We start from the raw sequence: 26,725 nt of genomic DNA on the forward strand, positions 1-26,725 counted from the left end.
TGCTTCACTAAAAATACATAATTTCTCTATAGCAAACCAATCTAATTTTCCCAAAAGATTAAGAAATGAATCATAACCATTAGTCTGCTGCTGAGTCCTGCTATGATGAAGTACAGGCATACCTAGCATCTGTGATAACAGCAACAGCTTTTATCATATGGTAACTACATTTTATATTTCATACAGGATTATTACAGAACTTAAGTGTGTCCATACAAACTTTAAATGAATAGTTTAAAATAAATAATATAACTTAAATGAGGAATTGTCAATTTGTAAGAATTTCTAAAAAAAAAAAAAGTGCATGTTCAAAACCTAACAGAGAAACACATAAATGTTCCTACCTCCAAAGCTCTGTCATATTGTTTATTAGAAATGTACAGTTCAGCTGCAATGTTAACATCTTCCATGGAGACTAGGCCCTGGTGTTTTGAGAGAGCTTCTTCAATTATGTTAATAGCTGAAGTAACATCATTGGCTTCATAGTAACTCCTAAAATATCAATGGCAAAAACTGATCAGTGCTTATTAATTCAGATCATAAAACTCATTTTCCTACACAGGCCCTCTATTAACTATGAATCTCATTTTCTTAAAATTTGGGAGGAGAAAACTCTTCTTTAAAATCATAATCAGAGATGATCCAGAGAAAAATGTGTACTGTCAGTATAACCGTGTCGTAACATCAAGCAGCTCACTCTCCCAAAGCTACCTCATATCATTCTAGCTCACTCCCTTTGTAACTCAATGCCAGTAACTTTTCTACCTCAATGGGATCTACAAAACATTGATCCTACCACTTTTTACTGTGGATGCACCATTCCTATCCTCACTTTTCTCCTTCTCTGTCATCCAATATTACAATTACTCCCTTGTGCATCTCAATTCTCCTGCACTTCTCTCCCTTTATCAAGGTCTTCTGATAAAACTCCAACTCTGATTAATCCAAATATGCCTTCCCCACCAGCTGCCCATGCTACTAAACTCTAAATTAATGACTAATGTTGGTAGCATGTGCCAGCCTAAAGAAAAGTTTGCATCTTAAAAAGTCATTCTAGTACAGGCTCAAGATAAAATGACTGTAGATCTCAGAGCATAAATATTTCACTAGCACATTTGCAATAACTTAGCATTACTGTATACATACATAATTTATGAAAACCTGGGAATCTAGTCATCCTTCAGAACATGTTCCATTTTTAAACTTCTGGGCACATGAAAGATAATCAAATATATAATACAATTTTTTCTAAACAATCACACAGTCGACTTGGAAATAAAGTACTGGGGGAAAAAAAAACCTCTGTATTTAAGCACAATATTAAAATAAAGGAAGCAAAACACTTTCCTGAACCTCAATAAAAAGTATCTTCACTTCCAATATATCTTTTGATTTCAAAAACAAGATGATTAATAAGAACATTTATGTATATTTCAACTTGAAACTTACTTTGCCATATCTCTAGTCAATTGCATAAATCGTTCTCCATCAGATGGAGACAAAAGGTTTAAAATACGCCTATAACCATCCATTGCCATTTTGTGATCTCCCATCTGTTCATAAAGGCTTGATCGCTCCCACAGGTAACGGACATTAGTAGGTTCATATTTAAGTGCTAAAAAGAAAATAAGGAATATAGATTAGAGATTTACTATAAAAGGGGGCTCATGGTAGGGTGTGACCCATCTTTTCAGAAAATCTATTAAACACTCTAAGCTAATTTGCCAATGGAACCAATTGGTTTATTCCAGACTAAATCTACCTTCACAGGAATGCCAAACTAGGCTTGACCAAATAGAAGCCTAAAATCTCCCTATTAACCTTCATTTGGTCACTGAAGTCTAATACTAACTCTCAAGAAACAGCTTGGAACCAACACCGATCTTGGCGGGAAAATGGTCTTGTCTTCAAAAAACAGTTTTACTGTATTAGCTCAAAATATAAACAAAGTTGCTGATAAATGTGAAAATATAGGGAGCCCAAATACTTACCTCTGGTATAACAGAATACAAGGAATAAATGTATTTCAATGAACAGCACCCCTATTACACTGATCATAAATCTATTATATAACATTTTATCAAACAAAGCAAGAAAAACATTTTTATTACCTTTTGTGTAGCAAAAAATAGCCTGCTTAATATTGTCTTGTTCCAGGGACATTTCTGCCAATCTAACCCATTCTTCAGTGTCACTGGGATTTAAATGTGCAGCAATCAATTCAAACTGCAATGATTTCTCCATGTCACCTTGGTCCTCATATATCATAGCAAGAGTGGAAAATGGCTCATAAGCTAAAGGAGCTATAATGAATAGAACAAAAAAACAAATTTCATTGGCTGAGGGAAGACACTTATGCTAATATCAATTTCATGTTTCAAACTATGGATCCTTTAATATTCATGCTTTTTGAAATAATTTGAACAGAATTATACATACAGTATATTTGCTTTAGTGTATTTTCATATACTCTTTAGGATTTAAAAACTATTATTCTCTCTAAGCAAAGTGTAATTTCATGAAAAACCCTACTCTCTACCACGTCCCCCTCATGAAAAGTCCCCTTTGATAAGGCTAAACATGGCTCATTAATCCAGCAAGTTCATCCCAATGAGCATCAGCCACATCAGTGGGGTTAAACCATCATGATCCAGCTTCCACACTGAGGTGTATGGGATTAATGGAGAGAAGATATCTAACTAGCACCTAAATCCAGATTATCAAAGTGAAAGGTTAATCCACATTTCTGAAATAATGTTTATGAATTAAGGTTCTAAGAACATGAGGGATTAAAATCAAAGGTAACTGTCAAAATAAACAATTATAAACTAATAAAGGAACAGATAATACTGAAAAGGACCCTAGACTAAATGAAAGGAAATGCCAAAATATGGAAAAGATAAATTGAAAGTTCACTGTAGTAGACTGCTCAAGCCACTACGCAGGGCATCACTTGGCAACACACCAGGAAAACAAAATAATAAATGCAAGTGATTAGTCAAAAAGTGACTTCTAAAGATATCTTTCAATATGCCTGAGCTTTGCAGTTTAATGGAAAGATGACAAGTATATATTGTCCTTTATCAAAACGTAGATTAAAATAATCTAACAGTGTCTGTTTGGAAAATGGTAGAAAAAGAATACTCCTCAGAGTGGCTTTAAAGTAATGTGTTTGCCATATTTTAAAAAGACATATTATAAACATATAAAACTCCTAAAATGAAATGCTAAAAAACACATTTTTTTAAAAGCCTGTTAAGAGTTCAATATATATTAATGATATTTCATTGAATCATACTCTGTGATTATCATTTTCTTGGCAATGATTCCTATTTAAATGGGTAGTTATATCACTGTTATTACAATCACCTCCAAGCTCCTGAATATATTTTCCAAATAGCAGAGTGAGGTACTCCTCCCTTTGTTTTAAAAGTCAGACTATTAACATGCTATTGTCAATAATCCCCACATTAAAACCTTGTCTTATGATTTCCATGCACATCAATATTGCCTCTTCACGTTCTCCTCGAGCAAAGCGAATGTTGGCTTCACCCATGAGACCTCTCAGAGCTCTGGGAAGTTTACTCCGAGGTCTTTTCTCCTACAAAACAAAAATGACATTTAGACTCAAACAGAAAACAAACCCAACCCAACAAAACTTTCCTACAGTAGCAAGTTCAAAGTACAATAAAGTATTTAACAAAGCAAAAATCAAACTGGTCAGGCATTACTAAATTACTAATTAGACCAAATGTAGAACTGGATGTTGCAAAATGGATTTATATGCCGGGAGATTTATGATGCAATCTACTGAAGATTCTCCTTTCAAATTTATCTACTCAGAATAAATTTGGTTAAAAAAAAATCAAGATACAATATAAACCTTTTAACAGCAAAATTATAGTAAATTTTGACATTTGTAATAATTAAGGTTTAACATTTAAAAATCTCTAAAAATGAAACATAAGAAATCAGTAACAGCAATCTCACAGTATTTTCTTTCTTACAGTTGAATTCTTTCAGTATAAATGTATAAAGACTTTTTTTTTTCCATTTCTATGTCACATTTTTACATTCTGTTTATAAATACCAAAATAAGAAACACTTTACTTTCATCATTTTCTTGGTTTCACGATTGAGAACCATCTCCAATACAAACACGTCGCCAGCAGTGGGTTGCTCAGGCGTTTCTTCCTCCTCCTCTTCCTCCTCTTCTTCCTCTTCCTCCTCCTCATCTTCATTCTCTCCAAGCATGGAAGCAAAGACCTTGTGAACTGACTTACTGACTCCATCTGATGTTTCACCTAAAGAAAAAGACATTGAGGTAGGAAACAAAAGCTTTAGCATACTCAGCACTTGAAAGAAAAACAAACAGTATTTTCTGGAATATAAATTTCTACCCCAGCATTACCAAACTTGAAAGTAAAAGACAAATGAACATTCCCAAAAACAATGCAAAGAAAGCTGTCACAAGGCCATGTATTTTACTCTGTAGAAACTGCTGACTCATCCTTTAGGCCTTATCCAGACATACAGGCAAAATTAAGTGGGAAATCAGAAACACACAGAGTAACAGTTAAAAGCAGAGAGGGAAAAAAAATTAAGGAATTTCAGGACACAGACCTAAGAACTAACTAACCTAAGACCTAAGAACAAGTCTGGTGGTACATAACCAGGGCATATAGCACAGGGGTTTAAGGTGAGGCCTCTAGAGTCAAGCTGTCTGGTTTCAAACTTTACCACTATCTATTGCCAGCTGTTTTACCTTGAGCAAATAACCGAAGCTCTCTGTACCTCAGATTGCTCATTTGTAAAAGGGGTCAATGGCTGGATGGCATCACTGACTCGATGGATGTGAGTCTCAGTGAACTCCAGGAGTTGGTGATGGACAGGGAGGCCTGGCGTGCTGCAATTCATGGGGTCACAAAGAGTCGGACACGACTGAGTGACTGATCTGATCTGATCTGAACGTCTACAGGGTTACTCAGAGTCTTCAAATATATATACTGAGAAAAATGCCCAACATACAGTAAGAGCTTAAAAAACACTATTATTATTAAAACAGCATTATTATTTCAGGAACAAAATAACATATTTCCTCTGTATCTGAGGAGATCACTACAGTAAAATGATTTCTCTAAGTTTATAATGATTATCTTGAATAATAAAGAAAAGTTTAGAAGCCAATTTGTTGTTAAAGCAGAGATGTGGAATATTTTAGAAAATCTGCAACAAAACAGTTAAAATAAATGTATATAAATATATTTATTAAAAAATCCTAAAGCTTATTCACTTATGTAAAATAACCTCAAACCCCAAAGACGCTAGACAAATAAGACAGTCAGTATATTTAAGGAAGAAGAGAAAGAAAAAAAACCCACAAGTTTTGAGGAACAAATATTACAGTAATAATTACTATGACATCATAATGATCATCTTCAAGAATTCTAAACACCCAAAATAAAGTTGTAAAACAAATCAATAAAATTTATTACAGTAACACAAAAAAAGTGAAAAGTCATACAATCATCTTGATATAGAGAAGCTTTTTTGGCCATGCTGCATGGCTTACAGGATCTTAGTTCCCCAACCAGGGATGAAACTCAGGCCTTGGCAGTGAAAGCACTGAATTCTAACCACTTAACTGCCAGCGAACTCCCCCAGAGAAGCATTTGATAAAATCCAACACCTATTCCTAATAAAAATTTTTAGTCAACAGAAATGTAAGAGAATACCTTTAACTTGATTAAAAAATACCTACAAAAAAGGTTCCACAAACACAGTTAATGGCTAATTATCCAAAGATACTGGCAATGAGACAAGCATGCCTACTATCACCATTCCTTTCAAGATTTTACTGGAGTCAATGTAATAAGGGAAGAGAAATAAAGGCATAAAGATTAACAAAGAAATAAAATTGTCATTCACAGATTACATGATGATACATAGAATATCCTAAAGAATCTATGCACAAAACCTGTCAGAATTTATGAATTTAGCAAGGTTCCTGAACACAAAGTCAGTATACGAAATACATTCCTAGGAAACTGGGAGCTTAATATCTTAAAGTGACTGTATTATTTGAGCTGAGGCTAGTATGCCTGACTACTCATGGTAAGCAGAAAGCACTGATTCAAGTAACCACCTTTTTCGGCCACCTCTTAGTATTCTGGCCTGGAGAATCCCACGGACAGAAGAGCCTGGTGGGCTACAGTCCCCAGGGTCACAAAGAGTCGTACATGTCTTAGTGACTGACTCTCACTTTCACTGGCGGAAAACTGGCAAGCACCCCATGGTGCCTGCTACTAACAGCTGCACCTCAAAGACAATGTTATGATGGAAGAGCAGCTCTCACTCTGAGCAGGTAAGGAAGGACTCACAGATGTTAGAACAACTTCAGCCCGCTTTTTCACTCCACTTGCCTAGCAAAGAATCTATAATCCTAATTTTCTCTCCTCTTTGCCCTTTCTTCCCCACTTGGTCCAAGGAGGCAGACAAAACCTGTTCATTTTCTGTTTACCCGACTAGTGTTTTCTCTGTGTAAAGTCTTACTTGTTTGGAAGAAAAACAATCAGCCTCCATTTCTACCCCCTAGGGCCAGAAACTTTAGCTTAGGTCTCAATTAGACCTTATACGTGAAAATGATAGTTGCTCAGTCGTGTCCAACTCTTTGTGACTCCATGGACTGTGGCCCGCCAGGCTCCTCTGTCCATGGAATTCTCCAGGCAAGAATACAGGAGTGGGTAGCCATTCCCTTCTCCAGGGGATCTTCCCGACCCAGGGATAGAACCTAGGTCTCCTGCACAGCCTCCCTTTCTACCCAGTAAGGCAAGAAAGTTTAATTTAGTTCTTAATTAGACCCTATGCCCAAAGTTAAATTCTAATTGATAGTTCCACATCCCAGATTACTTGATATGAATGACTGGATACCACAAACTATCATTAGTATTCTGATCAATCACCAGAAATTAGTAATTTGCCTACTAATTCATCACTTAGGCTCTCATAAGTTTAATTGGTCTGGGTGCAGTAACCAAATTTAGTATCTGGTCATGCGGAGTTGAGGACTGAATCCTGGAATGAGGTAACACACCAAGATATCTATGCTGTGTGTAAGGTCCCATGTGGACAGCCAACTGGCCTTCCTCTCTGACATTTCTATCTTACCTCTCATAATTAAAGAAGCGATTTGGAAGCCCTTTGTATAGAGTTATAATTCATTACAATTTGGGGGAGTATAGCCTGGAATAATTAGCAACCACATGAGAGGGTCAATTTAAAAAACCGTGACCCCAAAAGGCTCCCAAACACTGATGCAGATTTGAAACCCTTCTCCACAAACATAGCCCACTAAGCAGCACCATAATCAATAAGTCAACAAATACATATTGAGCACCTATTATATACCAAGTACTATGTTCCTAAAAAGCCAGGTATCAACAACAGAATACCACAGCAATTTAAAAAAAAATAGTAACATTTTCACTAAATTAATAGATACCCTTAACATTTAATGCAGGCAGTGATCTTAACATACCTTCATTGGCATCTTTGCCCTGAGATTTGGTAGAGTTTATTCCTGATGATGATGGAACTTCAGAGTCATTTGGATTTTCTTCAGCTGATGACTTTCCTTTTTCCTGAAGACTCTGGGATTGAAAATTAATTAATGACTCCAAAAACAAATGCACGTTTAGCTCTTTCCAGCTGAGAATAGAACATTTGTCTCATTTTTTATTTCTATAAAACTTGAGCTCTGAACACATACATAGTATGTGAAATCTAAATTTGAATATTGTACTTGGGTCTCATTCTTCAGTCTGAATCAGTCATTTGTAAAAAATAATTTTAAAAACCTTGATAATTTCATTAATCTACACATTGCAGTCTTGCTATCTTTTTTCAGCCTTGCTTTTTAAATGAAAAGAGATGGGGCACTATTGGTTGCATGATTTAGGAAAGAATCCAACAGCTAACCTCAAAAGGTGCAATTACTTTTATTTTCCCTCCGACTTCAAGTGAAGAGACATGAAAAAGTCATGTATTTCCTCATTTACCAGAGAAGTTTTTGTTATCAGACAAAAAAAAAATGATAATCCTTCTGTGGAGGGTTACATCACACCATTGGGAGACTCCTCAAAAATGGGAGCTGAAACCACTCCGTCCGGAAATGGACACTGAGGCCTCAAGAAGAGAGGTGGGTTGCGCATTCAAAGTCACAAAAATAACAGCGGCAAAGCTAGGACTTGAACTAGATACAAACTGACTCCAAACTCGACTGCCCACACCCCACCTCCATCTCCACCCCATTTAATCTACCAGCGTTAAGCTACTCTCAAGCAAAAAAAAGAAAGTACTATTCGACAACAGTAAAAAAAGAAGTGGTTCCCACCGAGACAAAAGCTTTCTGGTGAGTGAAATGTTCTCAAGAGGAGCTTAGCACAGGGATAATGTGAGAACCGGAGTTTCGGTTAAAAAAAAGGGGGAGGGGGGAGAAACTGCTAGAGGTACGCGGCCCGCCCCATAAGGGTGAATTTAGTGGGGTCCTTCACATCTCTTAAGTGTATTAAGGCGACAAGACAGTGAGAGCATCCAGGCCTATCATCTCCTCACTTTCTTCTCCCGGGTTTTTCTCTCCTCTCTTCTCCTTTCGAACTCCTCAAAGGAAATCTTCCCTTCCAGATAGTCGATGAGCTCCGGGCTGAACCCCGACATGCTTGCGGGGGTTCTGCTACGCAGTTTTAGGAACGAGGACAGATAAACGGAAGAGCAGAGACTCCCAGACGCTAACCCTGCGCCGAGCCGCTAAAAGCAAGGAACCGAAGTCCGTCTGGGAAACTGGCTCGGCCTGCGCCGCAGCCGCCGCGCTCAGGTTCCGCAGGAGCCTCTAATCCAGGCTTCTTCCGGGAGGCGTGGGTATGACCGCGGGAGTAGGCGGGACCTGATCTGGACCCTCCCAGCTTCCAGGACTCGAAGCTTGCAACTGGGCTCAAGCCTTTGGTTTAAGCTTGTTAAGGAGTTGGGGAATGTGCTTGAAGAAAATGTCCCTTCGTCTACAATATTTCCCTCAAAAATATTTGTTTTTTAATTTGATCTTTGGTTGTTCAGTGGTTCATTCGTGTCCAACTCTTTGTGACTCCATGGACTGCAGCACGCCAGAGTTCCCTGTCCTTCACTATCTCCTGAGTTTGCTCAAACTCATGTCCTTAGAGTCGCTGATACCATCCAGCCATCTCATCCTCTGTCGCCCCCTTTCCCTCCTCCCCTCAATCTTTCCCAGCATCAGGGTCTTTTTTAATGAGTCGGTTCTTCGCATCAGGTGGCCAAAGTATCAGCTTCAGCATCAGTCCTTCCAATGAATACTCAGGACTGATTTCCTTTTATGATTCACTGGTTTGATCTCCTCGCAGTCCAGGAGATTCTCATTGTCTCTCAAACACCACAGTTCAAAAGCATCAGTTCTTCAGTGCTCAGCTTTCTTTTTAGTCCAACTCTCACATCATACATGACTACTGGAAAAACCATAGCTTTGACTATATGGACCTTTGTCAGCAAAGTGATGTCTTTGCTTTTTAATACCCTGTCTAGATTTGTCATAGCTTTTCTACCAAGAAGCAAGCGTCTTTTAATTAGTAGCAGAGCCAGGATTTGAAGCCTGGTCTATCTGACTCCAAATCCCATACTTGGAATTAAGACACTGTCTCTCCCTGAGGCTTCCCTGGTGGCTCAGCGTAAAGAGTATGCCTGCCCATTTAAGCCCTGGGTCGGGAAGATCTGCTGGAGAAGGAAATGCCAGCCCACTCCAGTATTCTTGGCTGGGAAATCCCATGGACAGAGGATCCTGGTGCACTGCAATCCATGGGGTCACAAAGAGTCGGACACGACTTAGGGACTAAACAACTGCCTCTCCTCAGTGGAACTCTACGTCAACCTACACACTCCTGAGCTTTATATTTTACACTGAATTATAACTTTCTCTAGTGTCCTATTCTAGAGACACTTGCTGTCAACATCTTGAGAACAGCACTACCTGATACATCTTAATGAACTTTCCTCTCTAGGCTAGTAATCTGTGCTTAAATCACATTGAAGAACTCAACTGGATGGAACTGAAAGTGCCTTTGGAATGGGCAAGGGAATAGAAGTATGGAATGCAGCTCAATATGAAGCTGAGGGTAGGGACAAGTTACAGGGAGCCTAACACCTGACTTGGCCACTAGTGCCTCTTTATGACAATCCAGATGCAGAAAAGCCACAGTTTGATGGCAGAATGAGGACCAGGACCAGCAAGAGGGGAACTCCCAGATGAGAGAAAAATATCTCACAGCTAGAAGTCATTCCTTTCTCATGATAATGGATCCCCAGGGCCCTATCTGGGTATAAAATATGGGAAGCTAGCAAGGTAACTCACAGAAATTCCTAACAGGTAAATTCCCCCCTGAGTTTCTCCAGGCATCCAGGAAACTGCACTTGAGAGGAAGTCAAGAGTCTCTAGTCCTAAGTCTCCTAGGGGAAAAGAAGGAAATCAACGGGAGAAGAGCTGGTCATCTGGTAACGAGAATGTTCTCCTGAGACCCAAATGGCCTGTGTGCTCAGTCACTCAGTTGTGTCCAGCACTTTGTGACCCCATGGATTGTAGCCTGCCAGGCTCCTCTGTCCATGGAATTTTATTTTGTTATTGGATGCCTGGAATATAGGAGTAACAATTGTGAAGATATAGATTCACGTTGTGGAGAACTGGAGAGGGAGCAAGGGGGTGACAGTTTTTCTGCTATGGAACACCTTGATGACCCTTATTTTATAGGTCAGAATGTATTATAGCAACATGTCTTGAAATTGTAATCTTTCTGCTTTTCCTTTCTCTACTTCCTTGTAAGTAATGTGTCCACTGGTTTGTCAGAGGCATCCACTTCACCTTGAGATGAAGTGGAATTGTTACAGCAGTAATGAAAATAGCAAGAAGAAACTTTTCAGACTTTCCGACTCATTTCTGAGAATCAAAATGAAATGTCTGAGGAAAGGATAACACTGGATTTATACCATGACCAGAGCATGAAGAGTACACAGGGAGGTCGTGACTCCCCTTTCTCAAGTAGAGGAGTCAAGATGGGGTATAACGCTTTTAGGGAGGCAGTTTTTCCATGGTTGTCTTTTCTGCAAAAGCTTGTCCCTGCTTTCACTCTGGGCTATCTTTTCAAGGATGTCTGGAGAACAAATAGCCTTGAAAGACAGAAATACTGTCTCCCTCTGGGGCAGAGGACAGATTTGTTTCCTGACCAGTATAATAAAGATGTTTCCCTCTGGGACAAAGGTTGGGCATGTTTGGGCATGTAGCCCCCTTATAAGAGTGAGGATTTTCTAAGTTTGGGGTTCCTTGGCTGTGGTACAAATCAACTCATGCCCACTAAACACCTGGACCCACCCCGCCATGGCCTCCATGATACTTTAGGGACAAGGGGAACCAATGCGAATGTAAAACTCAAGCTGCCTCCTGAGCCATGAATAACAAAATCTGTTGCCTCAGATCCAGGGATCTCAGGGTCCACCAAGATTTGTGAAATTGTAGCAGCTACTGCTACTGCTACTGCTACTGCAAATTGGACAAAATCTTGCACCCTTAATAGTTCTTGACCACACTAGACCTGGAACAGGGGCCAACAGGCCATGTCCTGGGGACAGGGAATGGGATGCTCATCAAAAAGGAGCAGAGTCAGTGTTGAGAGGCTGTCAAGGACCTAAGAAAGAAGGACTACAGACCCCCTGGGAGCCTAGATCACCTGCAGAACACTTAGTATTTTCATTGCAGGAAACACTAGTCTTCTGCTGATGACAAAATCAGTGAACAAAATCACTTCCCCAGTGACCTTCTAGAAACACAACTAGGGAGGTTTTTGTTGTCAAAATAATGCGGGAGGGGAATCACTAATATGCCACTATGTATTGTCTGGGGACCAGGTGTGCTAAATGGTCACCATGAAGACTTGTCCTTCCCCAAATGACAATCCCATCACTGTTGAGAAACTCTAGTCTAGTGGAGTGTAGGCCTCCCATCGACAGCTACCTGCCAGTTGTGGGGAATTTTTCAGCAGAAGGATGCATGCTGCTTCTCTTAGACTTTGCAAGCTCACAGCTCAAAGTCGCCTGTGGATGCTCTTCCTTTTCAAAGACCTTGAAACTGATAAAGCATTCCTTTTTTGGAGGTCTTGACAACCAGAGAAGGAGTGGTGAAAGGAAAAGGGAAAGCCAGTCCCTTTGGTATTTGAGTGGAGCTAGACAGTGGTGAAGGATCCCCACCACTCTATCATTTATCTGAATAGGCTCTATTTTTATGAGGAATAATACCAATAATTATTTACATCCTTTAAATGGTTAAACAGAAAATCTTGGCATTAACTAGAAGCAGCTTCCATTACTGTGTGACTAATAGCAAAATATCACACATTTAGTTGAATTCAACAAGTTTGTTTTTTTTTTTTTTGAATAAGCAACGTATATTTGTAAAAGACAGAGTCAGATGGTAATAAAATATAAATACAAAACAGTGAGTAAATGATTTAACAATATGAAAAAATCAACAAGTATTTTTTGAGTGCTTGCTACATGCAAGGCATTGTAGTAGGTGCTGGAGAAATAAAAAAAGGCTTAGATGTGATCTTGGCTCACAAATATCTCACAACTCTCCAGGGAAAACAGACACTTATATGACTACTTACATAGAACATACTGAACCAGATATATAACCTGTTCTTGCATATTTTATTATTCATATTCAATCATCCACCAAAAAAAGCCACATAAAACTACTTTGGAATGTACAGACTAGTGTCATTAGGATTACAATGTTTGCTTCTGGCACGATGTATAGTTTTTGTTTTTGTTTTTTGTTTTTTTTTTTGCAGAAATCAGAAAAAATGATACAGCCCTTCATAAAGAAAAGTAGCTGTTACAAATAAGAATATGAGAATCAGACCAATTCAGCCTGAGTTGGGGAGGGCTGGTGGAGGAAGAGCACTGGTTATGAAAGAAGGGAAATCTGCCTGTATCTACCCTCCCTTCCTATGGTTGTAGGTTCCTAAGATATCTGTTGTGGGGTTTCCCTTGTAGCTCAGTTGGTAAAGAATCTACCTGCAATGCAGGATATCTGGGTTCGATTCCTGGGTTGGGAAGATCCCCTGGAGAAGGAAATGGCAACCGACTCCAGTACTCTTGCTTGGAGAATCGCATGGACAAAGAAGCCTGGCAGGCTACAGTCCATGGGGTTGCAGGTCAGAAACGACTTAAGAGACTAAACCAAGATATCTGCTATAGCACAATGTACACCTCTGAACATCATGGCAGAGAACATCTCCCAGAGGCCTGAGCAACTCCTAAAATCCCATGTTTCTTTGTCTTCCATTTCAACTTAATTGTGGATATTCATTACTTACTCTCTCTTGATATGAAACTAAGACTGTGTGGTCTTTTAATAGAAATGTATATTCTTTGTAGGAAAAAGATACATTTTAAACCCAAATTCCTGTTACAGATAATTAACTAAAGTAAAAATGATCAATGTCCCTTTCAAATAAAAACACTGATGATAAAAAAGAAACATAGAACACAGCTGAAAGGAATTTCCTTTGACTTTATGGTGTTTTTGTAACCCTTGCAAATATATGCAGTGCTATATTGATATCTATGATTATTGAGTGGGAAAAAAACCATGCACATAAGTCACATATGTCCCAAAGCTCAAACTATTTACATGTAAATCTGGAAATACAGAATAAAATCATAACAGACTGATAAAAGTGGAGAGGGAAACACACACAAAAACTTAGCCATGATCAAGACTGAATTTTTCTAGTGAGAAGCTTCATCTGTAGTTTTAAAACCACCAGACTTCTGAAAGAAAAAGAAAACATTATAATGAAATAGAAATGAAGATTATACAATTAACCCAAAGACCCAAATATCAACATATTTTAGTGAAAACTCTTTTTGTCTTCATTTCTTAATCAGAGTTGTTAGGACCGGAAAGCTTGTAATTATGAAATATTCTCCAAATCAGAAATTTTGCTTCTTTCACAAAGTTGAATAATTCTTATTATATTACAGTACCACTAACAGTGCTCTTTTTTTCCCCTGCCCTTAAACATTATCTCATTTTGTGCTTACATGAGAATATGTACTTGATGTTTTCTCTAAAACTTTCTTTGAGTTAGAGATCCATATATGCAATTTATAGATGAATAAACTAAGGCTTAAAAAATAGCTTATATGCAATACTGTCCCATACTGAAATAGATACTTGGTATTAATAATTATTCTCTTTTTAGTGTATGTTACTCTTGGGGCTGAGTGTGAAAAGTAGTCAAGGGAAGCCTTCATTAATATACTTGTTTTTCTTCTATCTTCTCATTGTAGGACAGTTTTCAAGTGCATATGCCACACAGTAAATTGCATCCTCTTGTTAGAATAACAAGCATTATTTTTCTAAAATCATTACATTTAAAGTAGCTAATCATCAAAATCCTTTCACAGTCATAATGAAGTGCAACAATGGTTTGCTTCCTCATAATTCCATCCATATGCCCATGAAAGAATGGGAGTAGATTTTAATTACAATTCAGTTCCCTTTACTATTCAGCAAATAAAAAGTTAATAGACTAGAATCACAATGTATTTTCTTTGCACCATACCTGTTCCTTTTTAAATGGTAGGTATTTATTTGATAGGGATGCTAAAACAATATGAATAAAAATTAAATCTTAGACATAAATTTCTAAATTTTTTCCTATGATAAAGTGCCATCTTTACTAATATTTTACCTTTTTCTCCCTACTAGATGAGGAAGTTCAAGCTCAAATATATGCTTAATAATTTCTCCCCAAAGAAACCATTCTTTTAACTTTTTAATTTCCATTCTTTACATATGATTTTCCACATAATTTAGCTATATGACCTGGTCTGAAAAAAGATATAAGAATAGGTGGGTTTTCACTGTATTTCATAATTCTATTGAGTGATAATTCTACCATTTTAATATATCTCTTCTCCCAGAAAGCTATCCTTTGAAAATTACTGTCATTTCTTTTTAAAACCAGACTGTAAAATATATGAACCATCTGAGTATTAACAGTGACAAGTATGATCAGAACTGAGCACTTATTTATGTAAGGAAATAAAATCATTTATTCAAATAAATATTTTCAAACCTCTTTATGACTCAGTTATATGTTTAGAGAGATCTAGGGATAAAGGGATAAATTTTACCTGCACTCAGAGGAAACAGTCAGCCTTTGAGGTAATTGGAGAGGGAGTTTTTCTGTTGTTCATAATCTGCAAATGCAGAAGCAATAAGTTCTGACTGGAAAGAGAGAGGCCTGGGATTCTCGTTCATGGAGAAAGTATCTGAAAACCTCCCAAGGTCAAGACCTCTTCGTTTAAAATATGCCTGAAGAGTTCTAAAAAACTGAAGAGAGAAAGAAATGTTCAATGTCATTTATAACTTAAATACCCCAAGCACTCAAAGGTGAGTATTTTTTCCCTCATTTTTCCCCCTGAACCCCACAGTGCTCAGAGCTCAGATACCTCCTCTCTGACTGATGGTGAAACAGAGCCAGTCGTTTTGAATGTGGGGTTTTCTGCTGTGTGTTCTGCAAATACACAGAAGCTATGCAAAGTGCTATTCGATTATTTTGATATTATATTGTTATATTTTACATAATTTTATTTAGAAAATAGTATTTTGAAATCATAAACTCAGCATGTTTGCTATATTTGGCATATTTTTTAAATGAGAATTTTTATTGATATTTTGAATTCTACTTCCTAGATAACTCTATGCTGAAAATAACACCTAGCAAATTGACAAGAATACAGGTAAACTTTCAGATTTTGCAACTGGGCTTTGCAAATATTGGTTATATGACAATCTGTTTTGTTATCAGTTCAACCTAAGCTGTGCAAAATGCAATTCCCTGTTACACTCTTAATTTTGTATATTTATTAGAAATCAAGGCTATAAAGTCAATATGTATATAAGATCATTTACAAATGTAATGTGCCATGTGTCTATAAAATCATTTCTAAATATAAATTTGTTTCTCCATACAGAAACAAATGTAAATTGGCTAGAGAAACAATAGAGCACTGGCTACTAGGCTAGCAAAATTCACCTCTAGTCCTGCTGGGGAATCTTCTCAACCTTTGGCAGCCTCGTCTCCACTGTTCTCTAGCAGAGTGCGGTGTGCATAACTCCAGGGAGGTGCTGATTTTACCCCACAGCCCAGAATGTCCCAGTGGCTGTTCTTACCAGATCTCGGTTTCTAGGAATGTTGAGGGGCTTCCATTTTTCTTCATTTCTCAGCATGACTCCTTGCACAAGCCCAGGTAGCACCAGGGCACCAGCCAGCAGCAGGAATGCTTTGGGCATGGTGGAAGGGAGCTGAGTGAAAGGAAGGATCAAGGAAATGTCGATGACCGGAGAGGGAGTGACTGAAGAAAAGAAAAAGAGAAGGGAGGAGAAGGGAGGGCAGAAGTAGAAAAGAGAAAGAGGAAACATTTTTAAAGGGAAACAAGGAAGAAGTAGTAGTATATTGATTCACCTGAATTTTGCAGTCTTCTTTTTTTCCACATTCATTTGCTAATGAGGTCCCCCCAGAACCAGCTGATTAGCTTAAAGGAGTCTATGAGAATGAGAATGTTATACAATGACAAACAAAGCAATTATTAATACAACCTAGAAAGTGAGTATGCCTTTTCAACTGAAAAAAAAAGCACTTGTCCCAAATAAAGTGTAATTCTTAATAATAACAACAACAGAACCCAAACCAAACAACAACCAATCTTAATTTACTTTAAGTGGTAAGACAGCAGTCTTGAAGAGAAGAAAAAAAAAATGTACACTTTCCACACAGATCTGAGACAGACACACCACACCAGTGTTAGTAGAGATTGTCTCCCACCCCAAGGTGTAAAATGGAAACGAAACTCAACAGAAAGAGCTAATAAAACTTACCAGGAGTTTGGTTTTGCCTGGCCCTGGTTGGCTACACTGCCTGCAATCTGCAAGGCAATTCATGGCTACTTATAACCAGCAGATCAGTTGCAGGTGGGAGTCACTGACGTGAGCAGGGGGAGTTCAAAAATAATGATTCCATTTTCTTCCACAGCACAAAGACCCTTGAAAATCACATCTTCAGGCTTCTTCGGGGCTAACAGAGAACCTATTTGTCCTAAATACAGCAGATTCTCCTCCAACCACTGAACATTTGTATGTTATAAAATACACAAAGCACTTCCACACAGCAAAATGGCTTTCTCCTTTTTCAGTTCTAAGAGAAGGTATATACACAGCAGCTGGGAATATGATGATGACTGTCCCACCTAAGAGAATGCTCTTTTGAAGTTATTAGCCTTTCAAATTAAACAGAAAATTCTATTGCAAGAGATAAAATTGCTCTTTGTAACCCATAACTTGTATTTCTTCTGGGAATCTCAAGACACTTTACAAGTTTTAAATAGTAGCATGGTTTATCATAATACCCCTTCAAAATAGAACAAAAAGATAGCGTACATTTTGTGGAGAAAAAAAAATATTACCTTATCTACAGCATCCTCTTGCTAAATAAATGGCATCTGCAGAAAATGGTAGGGTTGAGTAATCGGACTTGACGAATTGAAGTTGCCTGGATTGAAGAACAATCCAGGAGAAGTTCTTTATTGAGAAGGTTAGTAATCTGTATCCCCTGGAGAAGGGAACGGCAACCCACGCCAGTATTCTTGCCTGGAGAATTCCATGGACAGAAGAGCCTGGAGGGCCAAGGGTTGCCCACCATAGGGTTGCAAAGAGTCAGACACGACTGAGCGACTAAACTTTCACTTTCACAGTAACTGTACTGGAATTTAGAGTACCTGGCTACAATCTTGGTCTTGCCATCCTGACCTTAGGAGGGTCATTATGACCTTCATTTAGTCATGCCTTTGTTCATTTATTCAACAAATTTTTATTGAATACATACTATGTGCCAGGGACTGCACAGGGTTTTTGAAGATAAAATGGTAAGAATTATGCTGCTGCTGCTAAGTCACTTCAGTCGTGTCCGACTCTGTGTGACCCCATAGACGTTAGCCCACCAGGCTCTCCTGCCCCTGGGATTCTCCAGGCAAGAACACTGGAGTGGGTTGCCATTTCCTTCTCCAATGCATGAAAGTGAAAAAGTGAAAGTGAAGTCGCTCAGTCGTGTCCGACTCTTAGCGACCCCATGGACTGCAGCCTACCAGGCTCCTCCATCCATGGGATTTTCCAGGCAAGAGTACTGGAGTGGGGTGCTATTGCCTTCTCCGATAAGAATTATAAATCTATTTATTTAATCTGTTAATTCAACAAAGGCACTTGCCCTCAGTGAATTAACAGATTAGTGGGCAAGACAGACATTAATCAAAACTTTATACAACAAAATGTATAAATATCAAGGATGACAACTTCTACTGAGATTATGGCGCTATGAGTGTAGAACAGGTGGATTTGATGCAGTATGAGAGATCAGGTAAGGTTTCTGTGAAGAACTGACCTTATATCTGGTAGATGAGTGGGAGTTACATAGGCAACCTAGGGAGGACAGAGAGAAAAGAGTTGTTCAGAAGGTGAGCAACTCTGCTAGCCCTTGTGACCAGAAGAAACATGGCATTAAAGCAACTGAAATTGTTAATATCTGAGGAGTAGAGGGAGCAATGTGGGGAGCTGATGCAAGATGGGCCTGTAGAAGTGGTCAGATTATAATCTTTCTGCTGCAAGCAGTGCTAAGTGATAGAAAAGTTTTAAGTATCCAAGTGACTTGATTAGACTTGCAACTTAAAGAGGCTATTCTGGTTGCAGTGTGGAGGACAGATTGAGCTAGAAAAGAGAGAGACCAGTAAGCCAGGCAGGAGAAGATGTAAACTTGGATTAGGGTGGTAGCACAGATGCAGAATAATGGTGGATCTGACAGATGATTAGAAGGTACTGGTAATGTACTGGATACTATGGAAGGCAGAGCTAAGGGGAAAAGAGTTTCGAGACCAATCCCTAGGTTTCAGGATAATGCAGCTGAGAGAACCACAATGCCATTGGCTGACATTTCAAATACCAGAAAAAAGAGATGAGGATCATAAGTTCCAGGTGGGACATGTTGAGTTTAGAGAGCCTCAGAAATATCCAAGAGGGGATGGAGAGTATACAGTTGGATACACAAGTCTGAAGTTCAGAGGAGAGATCTAGGAAGGAGATGCAAATATGAGAGTTGTTGGTATATAAAGGATGAGATTACCTCAGTGAAGATTATAAATGAGAAGAAAAGATGACCTACAACTTGAGCTTTGAGAAATTTTAACATGAACCAGCCTTATATTGGAATCTATACCAAGGAGTCTGGTGGATTGCAAAGAGTTGGACACGACTGAGTGACTAAGCACAAACACACATACAAACGAGGCCCTGGAGACTGGGGAAAAATCAGGAGAGGATGGGAGCAAGAGAAGAACATGTTACAAGAAGGGACAAATGGAGTAAAATGAGGACTGAACATGGAGCATTAGATATGTTTAGGTAGATGGAGATGAAAGTTAGATTAGAAGCAAGTGGATGGAGGGACTTCCCTGGCAGTCCATTGGTTAAGACTCTGAGCTTCCTCTGTAGGGGCCACAGGTTCAATCCCTGCTCAGGGAATTAAGATCCTACATCCTGCATGGTGCGGTCAAAAAAAAAAAAAAAAAAAGTGAGTGATGGATGGAAATGAAAGGAAAGATAAAATTAATATATCAAAGTCTTGAGAAGGTTACCCGTATGTGCTGTGGCAGTGGGGGTCGGGGTGAGGGGACAGAAGGGAAGAAAGAGTGGAAAGAGAGAGGCAGTAGCTACAAGAGGAAATAGAATCAGAGAAGGTGTTATTATCATTGACCTTATTGTAAGACTTTAGTCTGTTTAAATGTCAGTGGTCAAGTGAGTAAATGAACACCCTGGAATTTTATTACACTAACTCTCCTTAAAACTCTAGGACTTTAAAGGTAAAGCGCCTAATAAAATTGGAATATTAACAAGATTATTAATACTGCAAACTCCTTAAACAGTGCTCACCCTTACTTTCTCCCAGTACCAGCACTGAGCCCAATCCATAGACAATGAACTTTTTAAATGGAAAAGACTGAATAAATTAGTGTAGATTTGCAAATCCATTTATCTCTGAATAATTTCTAATTTTAGTTCCATTTATATAAAAACACAGCTCATTTGTTCTCCCTTTTAAGAGCTCTGCATTTAAGAAATATAGTTTCTCAAAAGAGCAGTGGACTAAAAATAACATATAAATATTATCATCTTGTTCACTAAGACTGGAGTTTTCCTGATTGTTAAAAGAAATTATGTATTTAAAAATATATATATTTTCTTAATTTCAAATCTCTGCCTTGAAAAGAAGAAGGTATTATTGATAAAGCTGATGATTTTTTTTCAGTGTATCAACACAGCACTACATAGATTTTTTTTCAATTATTCAGTTGAGAAATTCAATTAAAAGAGACAGAAAAGAAAAAACCCAAGATAGTTCAGGTTCTCAAACCATTAATTTCTCATCTAAATTGCCCCATTTGGCCTCTTCATTAAATACAGCATTTGTAAAAGTAGCGGTTGGGATATTCAGCCTTCCATAGCTAGATCCATCTAAATGAAGGTCTTTGCTGGCATTTCTCAACCAGAAATTAGGAGGAAAATAGAGTACTCAGCATAGGACTACTGCATAAAAGAAATCTAATAAATATATGTTGACTGAATCACAAACTTAATTAGATTAGAAATTCAAACATAATGGTAAAATGAAGTCTTGAGAGTCCCTTGGACAGCAAGGAGATCAAACCAGTTAATCCTAAAAGGAATCAACCCTGAATATTCATTGGAAGGACTGATGCTGAAGTTGAAGGTTCAATACTTTGGCGACCTGATACGAAGAGCCGACTCACTGGAAAAGACCCTGATGCTGGGAAAGACTGAAGGCAGAAGGAGAAGGGGGCAACAGAGGACCAGATGGTTGGATGGCATCACTGACTCAATGGACTGGAGTTTGAGCAAACTCTGGGAGTTGGTGATGGATAGGGAAGCCTGGCGTGCTGCAGTCCGTGGGGTCGCAAAGAGTCGGACACAATTTAGAAACTGAACAACAACAACAAAAATGAGGAGAGGAATAAAGAGGACATTGTGGGAGAAATGGAGAAATTTTAAAACTATTGGATTGCTGTTCTATATCACCTATTCAAACCCTTTCTGTCTTTATTAGGGGGGAAAAAAACAGAGGTAGTATAGTTATTCAGCTGTATCATGAACAGGACAAGCATTATATCTTTTCTTCCCCCTTGTCAAGTAAGGGAAAGGAAAAATAACTGTTTATAGACTGCTTCCTCAGTGATGATGAGAACTTCAGAGGTAATTGAAAGCTTGCTCACGTGACTAAAAGAGTACACCAGGCAGCTTTCTGCTCATAGCAATCATAAATGCTTTTTGTGGTAGTGAGCAGATTTCAGTTTGAAAATAGACTAAAGAGAAGAGGGGAGAAGAGGCATAAGCCTCTTGTCAAGCACAGAACAGAAGAAAAAGAGAACCCACCATGACCTCAATGGATGGGAGAGGCTCACCACTCATATCCTGGGGCTACATAAAGTTTCCAGATCCTGTGAGACCCTGGGGAAGGGAGGGAAGGTCCAGAAACCACTGAAATTGTATGTCTACTCCCCAGTTTCAGTCAGAAAGGGGCTTAGACTCAGAAAAGTTGGTTTTATAAAACCTGTGACATTCTTGAACACCTCCACAATATGGCTGATTGCTTTTTTTCTTTTTGGCAGTATCAGTACAGTGTAAGCATCTCTGAGTGTAGAGAGTTGATTCTCAGATTCTCCAGCCATTCACTATGGAAAAATCTCTTTTATTCTTTGTTATACTCTGTTTTGTTTAAAAAATGTGAAAGGAGTATTTTGAAGAGAAAAAGAGATCTTCCCCCCAAACCAGGTTACAGCTGTTTAGGGCCAGAGTGTGTGCCAATTCTAGAAGCCAAGGCCAAGTGAGGTGGCCATCCTTCCCTGAGATCATTTGCTTTCAAGCCCAGCTTGGTCTCATGGCCTCTGCTTTACTCAGATCTGTGTTATCATCTGCTGGGGCTTCAGCAGCGATCCCCTTCCCCCCAAGGTCCCTCCCCAGTCGGTCTTCCTCCCTGCCCCCAGCCTTCCTGAAACAAATGCCAAATGCCACAGACTGGACAAAGATGGACAGCCAGCACATATCTTTTGATGCTGCCATAGATCAAGCTATTTCCCCTGCAACTAAGATGAAGGAGTAGAGGCAACAAAAGGTAAAAATTATGACAATCATGCATGATCTTAAACCAGCCCAGAGACATGGAGCAATAAAATGGACATCTAGATTCACAAGGTGACTGGGATATACATCAAACTCTTTCAGCTGGGTTGGAGAAGCAGGTCTCTATACCCCTGCCACCTCAGGGCACATTGGTACCTCCAAAGCCATAACAAGTAAGTGAAGGATTTTTCCTAAAATATAAAAGTTAAATGTTTTCTTATGACTTTACAAAGAGCTTTCCAGAAGTCAGTCTGCTTTTTCAGCAGAGAGCCCGAGGTAGCTGGTAACAAGCTTGGCTTTGCAACTGACCCCGAAGGAGACACAACAGAAAAACAAGGTCACATGGCCCAGAAAAAGTTTAGTAGCATCACATCCAGCTCTAGTGGCTTCAGGATGCCCATAAGATAAAGTCTAAGCTTTCAACCCTGATGTAAAGACCCTCAAAATGACCCTGTCCTACCAACCCAGCCATCTGACCTCTCTAATGAACAACACCCACACATACACCTCAGTGCCTTTGAACACACTGTTGCTTCTGCCTGGAATGCCTTCTCTAACTCTTGTGTGTTCTCAGAACTCCTCCCTGTCCTTCAAGGCTCACTTCAAATATCAAGTCTCCTGAGAAAAATGAACAACTTCATTACTTCAACAGCTTTTACCTTGAATTTGGATAATGATATTTGCTTCCACATGTCTCATTGTTCCAAGGTGAGCTCCTTAAAGTCAGCATCATGTCTTTTTTATCATTGATTCTTCAGAGCTTACATTAATGCCTGGCATAGACTAGGCCAGCATATCACAAATGCTTATAGAATTAATCATTGTTTAGGTAATACTTGAGTTTAGATTCTTATAATTTTCTTTTGAAATTTGAGCCCTGTTACATGTCTATCTTGTTATGTTCATCTAAAGATTTACATGATGCCATATTTTAATAAGGAGGGGAGATATAACTGTAGGTAGGCCAAAAATATTTTTTTATTTGACTTGACTATTCAGGGGACTAGTAAAGTGTAAATTAACATTTGATCCAGTTGTTGCACTAGTCAGAGGACTAGTAAAGTGTAAATTAACATTCAGTCTAGTTATTGCACACAAACCAGTGGAAATTGGAGTGTGGCATTTTTGTGACCACATATACATTTCCATTTAAGTCGTTCTGGGGCTGAAGTCACAAGCAGATTCTTCCCTAGAGTCTTCAGAGGAAAAGTGGTCCTGACCACACCTTGATTTTGGCTTAGTGATACTGATTCTGGCCTCCAGAACTGTCAGAGGATAACTTTCTGTTGTTTTAAAACCACCCACCTTTTGTCAATTTGTTACAGTAGCCATAGGAAACTAGTACACAGCGTGTCAGGATGTCGCACCACTCACAAAGGAGAAAGGTCCATAACTCACAGCTGCTTTAGCCTCTACTGAATACAGTGCACCATGGAAAGCCCTAGAAACTGGATATAAATTCTTCATTCTCTTTTGAAAAAAGAAGCTTCTACTGTTATCCAATTCACAATACAACATGGATTTGATTTGAGTTGAAATGTCTATTATGAACCGGAGGTTCTACATTAGTGAAACTATACTATAAAATGTCTTCTTATACAAAAGGAATGAGGAAAGTTTCCACCTTAGACTATTAAATAAGACCTCACCCTGAGTCATATAATTTGTAATGGACCTCATATTTTAACCCATTGGTAAAATTATTTAAACCCATGGAAAAAACACCATTCTTAAAATACTGCTAAATTTCCAGGAACATATTTTGTATGATAAAGGGAGTAGTTTCAGTTAAGGGGAAAATTTGTAGATAATTCAGATGGGTATTTTTTGAATATTCTTGCGCATAATGGGCAAATGATTCCCTCTCTTAGTGCTGTTCATCAAGTGTGAGCTCTGAAATAGAGTGAGTTTTTATTTTTAAAAAACCAACAACTCCTCTCCCTACAACTCTCCCCCAACACATTGATTGTTAGTTCTTAGTATTCTGGGAGCTCTTTAGTTCTTTAGGTGCATAAAGTATTATACAATTATTTTAAACAAAATAAAATAAATAACATACCTTTACTCTTCAAGAATACATTCTGTAGCCTAGCCCTGGGGAAGTTTCCAAGAAATCTCAGTAGTAGAGATGATGTCATCTTAATTCTCCAACAGTAATGTGCTTCCAAGTGGCAGTGAGTATGTTTTAGATTTCTGCTAAAAATACTAGCTCCTGACTTTTGTCTTTAAAACGTCCACTTCTAAAAATTGGGTTATTTGTACTGAGGTTTTATGAGTTGTGTAAGTATTTTATATATCTTGAAATAAAATCTTTTATCAGAAATATGTTTGTCTATCAGTGGTTTACCTGCATATTTTCATAATGATGACTTGATGAGCAGAAGTCTTTTTAATAATGATGAACTATAACAACAACTTTTAAATTGCCGTTGCTTTCTTTCTCTTAACTATGCATCTTTGCCTATCGTCATATCTCAAAGCTTTCTCCTGTATTTTCTTCTAGAAGCTTTATCAGTTCAGCTCAGTTCAGTCACTCAGTCATGTCCGACTCTTTGCAACCCAATGAACCGCAGCATGCCAGGCCTCCCTATCCAACACCAGCTCCTGGAGTCCACCCACACCCATGTCTATTGTGTCAATGATGCCATCCAACCATCTAATCCTCTGTTGTCTCCTTCTCCTCCTGCCCTCAATCTTTCCCAGAATCAGGGTCTTTTAAAATGAGTCAGTTCTCCATGTCAGGTGGCCAAAGTACTGGAGTTTCAGCTTCACCATCAGTCTCACCAATGAACACCCAGGACTGATCTCCTTTAGGATGGACTGGTTGGATCTCCTTGCAGTCCAAGGGACTCTCAAGAGTCTTCTCCAACACTACAGTTCAAAAGCATCAATTCTTCTGGGCCCAGCTTTCTTTATAGTCCAACTCTCACATCCATACATGACTACTGGAAAAACCATAGCTTTGACCAGACGGACCTTTGTTGGCAAACTAATGTCTCTGCTTTTTAATATGCTATCTAGGTTGGTCATAACTTTCCTTCCAAGGAGTAAGTGTCTTTTAATTTCATGGCTTCAATCACCATCTGCAGTGATTTTGGAGGCCCCCAAAATAAAGTCAGCCACTGTTTCCACTGTTTCCCCTTCTATTTGCCATGAAGTGATGGGACCAGATGCCATGATCTTCGTTTTCTGAACGTTGAGCTTTAAGCCAACTTTTTCACTCTCCTCTTTCACTTTCATCAAGAGGCTCTTTTGTTCACTGTCTGCCATAAGGGTGGTGTCATCTGCATATCTGAGGTTATTGATATTTCTCCCAGCAGTCTTGATTCCAGCTTGTGCTTCCTCCAGCCCAGCGTTTCTCATAATGTACTCTGCATATAAATTAAACAAGCAGGGTGACAATATACAGCCTTGACGTACTCCTTTTCCTATTTTGAACCAGTCTGTTGTTCTATGTCCAGTTCTAACTGTTGCTCCCTGACCTGTATACAGGTTTCCCAAGAGGCAGGTCAGGTGGTCTGGTATTCCCATCTCTTTCAGAATTTTCCACAGTTTCTTGTGATCCACACAGTCAAAGGCTGTGGCATAGTCAATAAAGCAGAAATAGATGATTTTCTGGAACTCTCTTGCTTTTTTGATGATCCAGTGGATGTTGGCAACTTGATCTCTGGTTCCTCTGCCTTTTCTAAAACCAGCTTGAACATCTGGAAGTTCACGGTTCACGTATTGCTGAAGCCTGGCTTGGAGAATTTTGAGCATTACTTTACTAGCGTGTGAGATGAGTGCAATTGTGCGGTAGTTTGAGCATTCTTTGGCATTGCCTTTCTTTGGGATTGGAATGAAAACTGACCTTTTCCAGTCCTGTGGCCACTGCTGAGTTTTCCAAATGTGCTGGCATATTGAGTGCAGCACTTTCACAGCCTCATCTTTCAGGATTTGAAATAGCTCCACTGGAAGCTTTATAGTTGAGCTTTTACATTTAGATTTATGAGTCGCCTCAAGTTAGTTTTGTATATAATCTGAGGAAGGGTTCCAAGCTTGTTTTTTTTCCAGTATGAGTATCCAGATATCCCAAAACTAAACGTTGAGATTTTCCTTCTCCATTGGGATGCTTTGGAACCTCTGTCAATAATCAATTGACCATAAACATGTGGCTCTATTTTTGGAACTTTTTGTTCTCTTCTGTGGATGGACTTATCTATCCTTTTGCCAGTATCATACCACCTTGATTACTGTAGCTTTATAGTAAATCTTGAAATCATGTGTTGCTGTGATTCTTTTCCAAAATTATTGTGACTATTTGAAATTTTTTGCTTTTCTATAATTTTAGAATCAGCTTGTAGAATTAAAATAGACTGCTGG

At 38.6% G+C, this 26,725-nt stretch overlaps 2 protein-coding genes across 5 annotated transcripts in view; both read right to left on the reverse strand.

The window, feature by feature from the left end:
- The window catches only part of GTF3C3 (general transcription factor IIIC subunit 3), a 30,405-nt gene extending 21,525 nt beyond the window's left edge, over positions 1-8,880 (reverse strand). The window contains exons 1-7 of one of the 2 annotated variants that reach the window (XM_006078139.4): positions 8,614-8,879; positions 7,538-7,649; positions 4,111-4,304; positions 3,478-3,601; positions 2,112-2,303; positions 1,450-1,615; positions 345-492 (exon numbers count right to left, since the gene is read on the reverse strand). In XM_006078139.4, the coding sequence (XP_006078201.1) occupies positions 345-492; positions 1,450-1,615; positions 2,112-2,303; positions 3,478-3,601; positions 4,111-4,304; positions 7,538-7,649; positions 8,614-8,715 (1,038 nt within the window). In that variant the 5' untranslated portion in view covers positions 8,716-8,879. Of the gene's footprint in view, positions 1-344; positions 493-1,449; positions 1,616-2,111; positions 2,304-3,477; positions 3,602-4,110; positions 4,305-7,537; positions 7,650-8,613 lie in introns of both variants that reach the window. The other variant, XM_006078140.4, reaches the window with a different exon arrangement.
- A 3,857-nt stretch (positions 8,881-12,737) lies between these two features.
- On the reverse strand, positions 12,738-17,112 carry C2H2orf66 (chromosome 2 C2orf66 homolog). 3 transcript variants are annotated; one of them, XM_044936792.2, is made up of 5 exons: positions 17,003-17,112; positions 16,590-16,670; positions 16,298-16,429; positions 15,256-15,454; positions 12,738-13,884 (listed from the first exon to the last, which is right to left on the reverse strand). In XM_044936792.2, the coding sequence occupies exons 3-4, from the start codon at positions 16,415-16,417 to the stop codon at positions 15,275-15,277; spliced, it is 300 nt and encodes a 99-aa protein (XP_044792727.1). In that variant the 5' UTR covers positions 16,418-16,429; positions 16,590-16,670; positions 17,003-17,112; the 3' UTR covers positions 12,738-13,884; positions 15,256-15,274. The 3 variants fall into 3 exon arrangements, with proteins under 3 accessions (XP_044792727.1, XP_044792732.1, XP_044792736.1); XM_044936797.2 differs by lacking the exon at positions 17,003-17,112 and adding an exon at positions 16,841-16,859; XM_044936801.2 differs by lacking the exon at positions 16,590-16,670 and having other exon boundaries at positions 16,298-16,479; positions 17,003-17,071.
- Positions 17,113-26,725: the final 9,613 nt, after the last annotated feature.

The sequence above is a fragment of the Bubalus bubalis genome, chromosome 2 (assembly GCF_019923935.1).
Source record: "Bubalus bubalis isolate 160015118507 breed Murrah chromosome 2, NDDB_SH_1, whole genome shotgun sequence".
In the NCBI taxonomy this organism is placed as follows: domain Eukaryota; kingdom Metazoa; phylum Chordata; class Mammalia; order Artiodactyla; family Bovidae; genus Bubalus; species Bubalus bubalis.

Bases quoted from the DNA above. Each gene is read 5' to 3' on its own strand.
- C2H2orf66 (XM_044936792.2), bottom strand. From the start codon at position 16,417: ATGCCCAAAGCATTCCTGCTGCTGGCTGGTGCCCTGGTGCTACCTGGG. The intron at 15,455-16,297 runs GTAAGAACAGCC...TTCTCTCTTCAG, and splicing joins TTCCTAGAAACCGAGATCTG to TTTTTTAGAACTCTTCAGGC.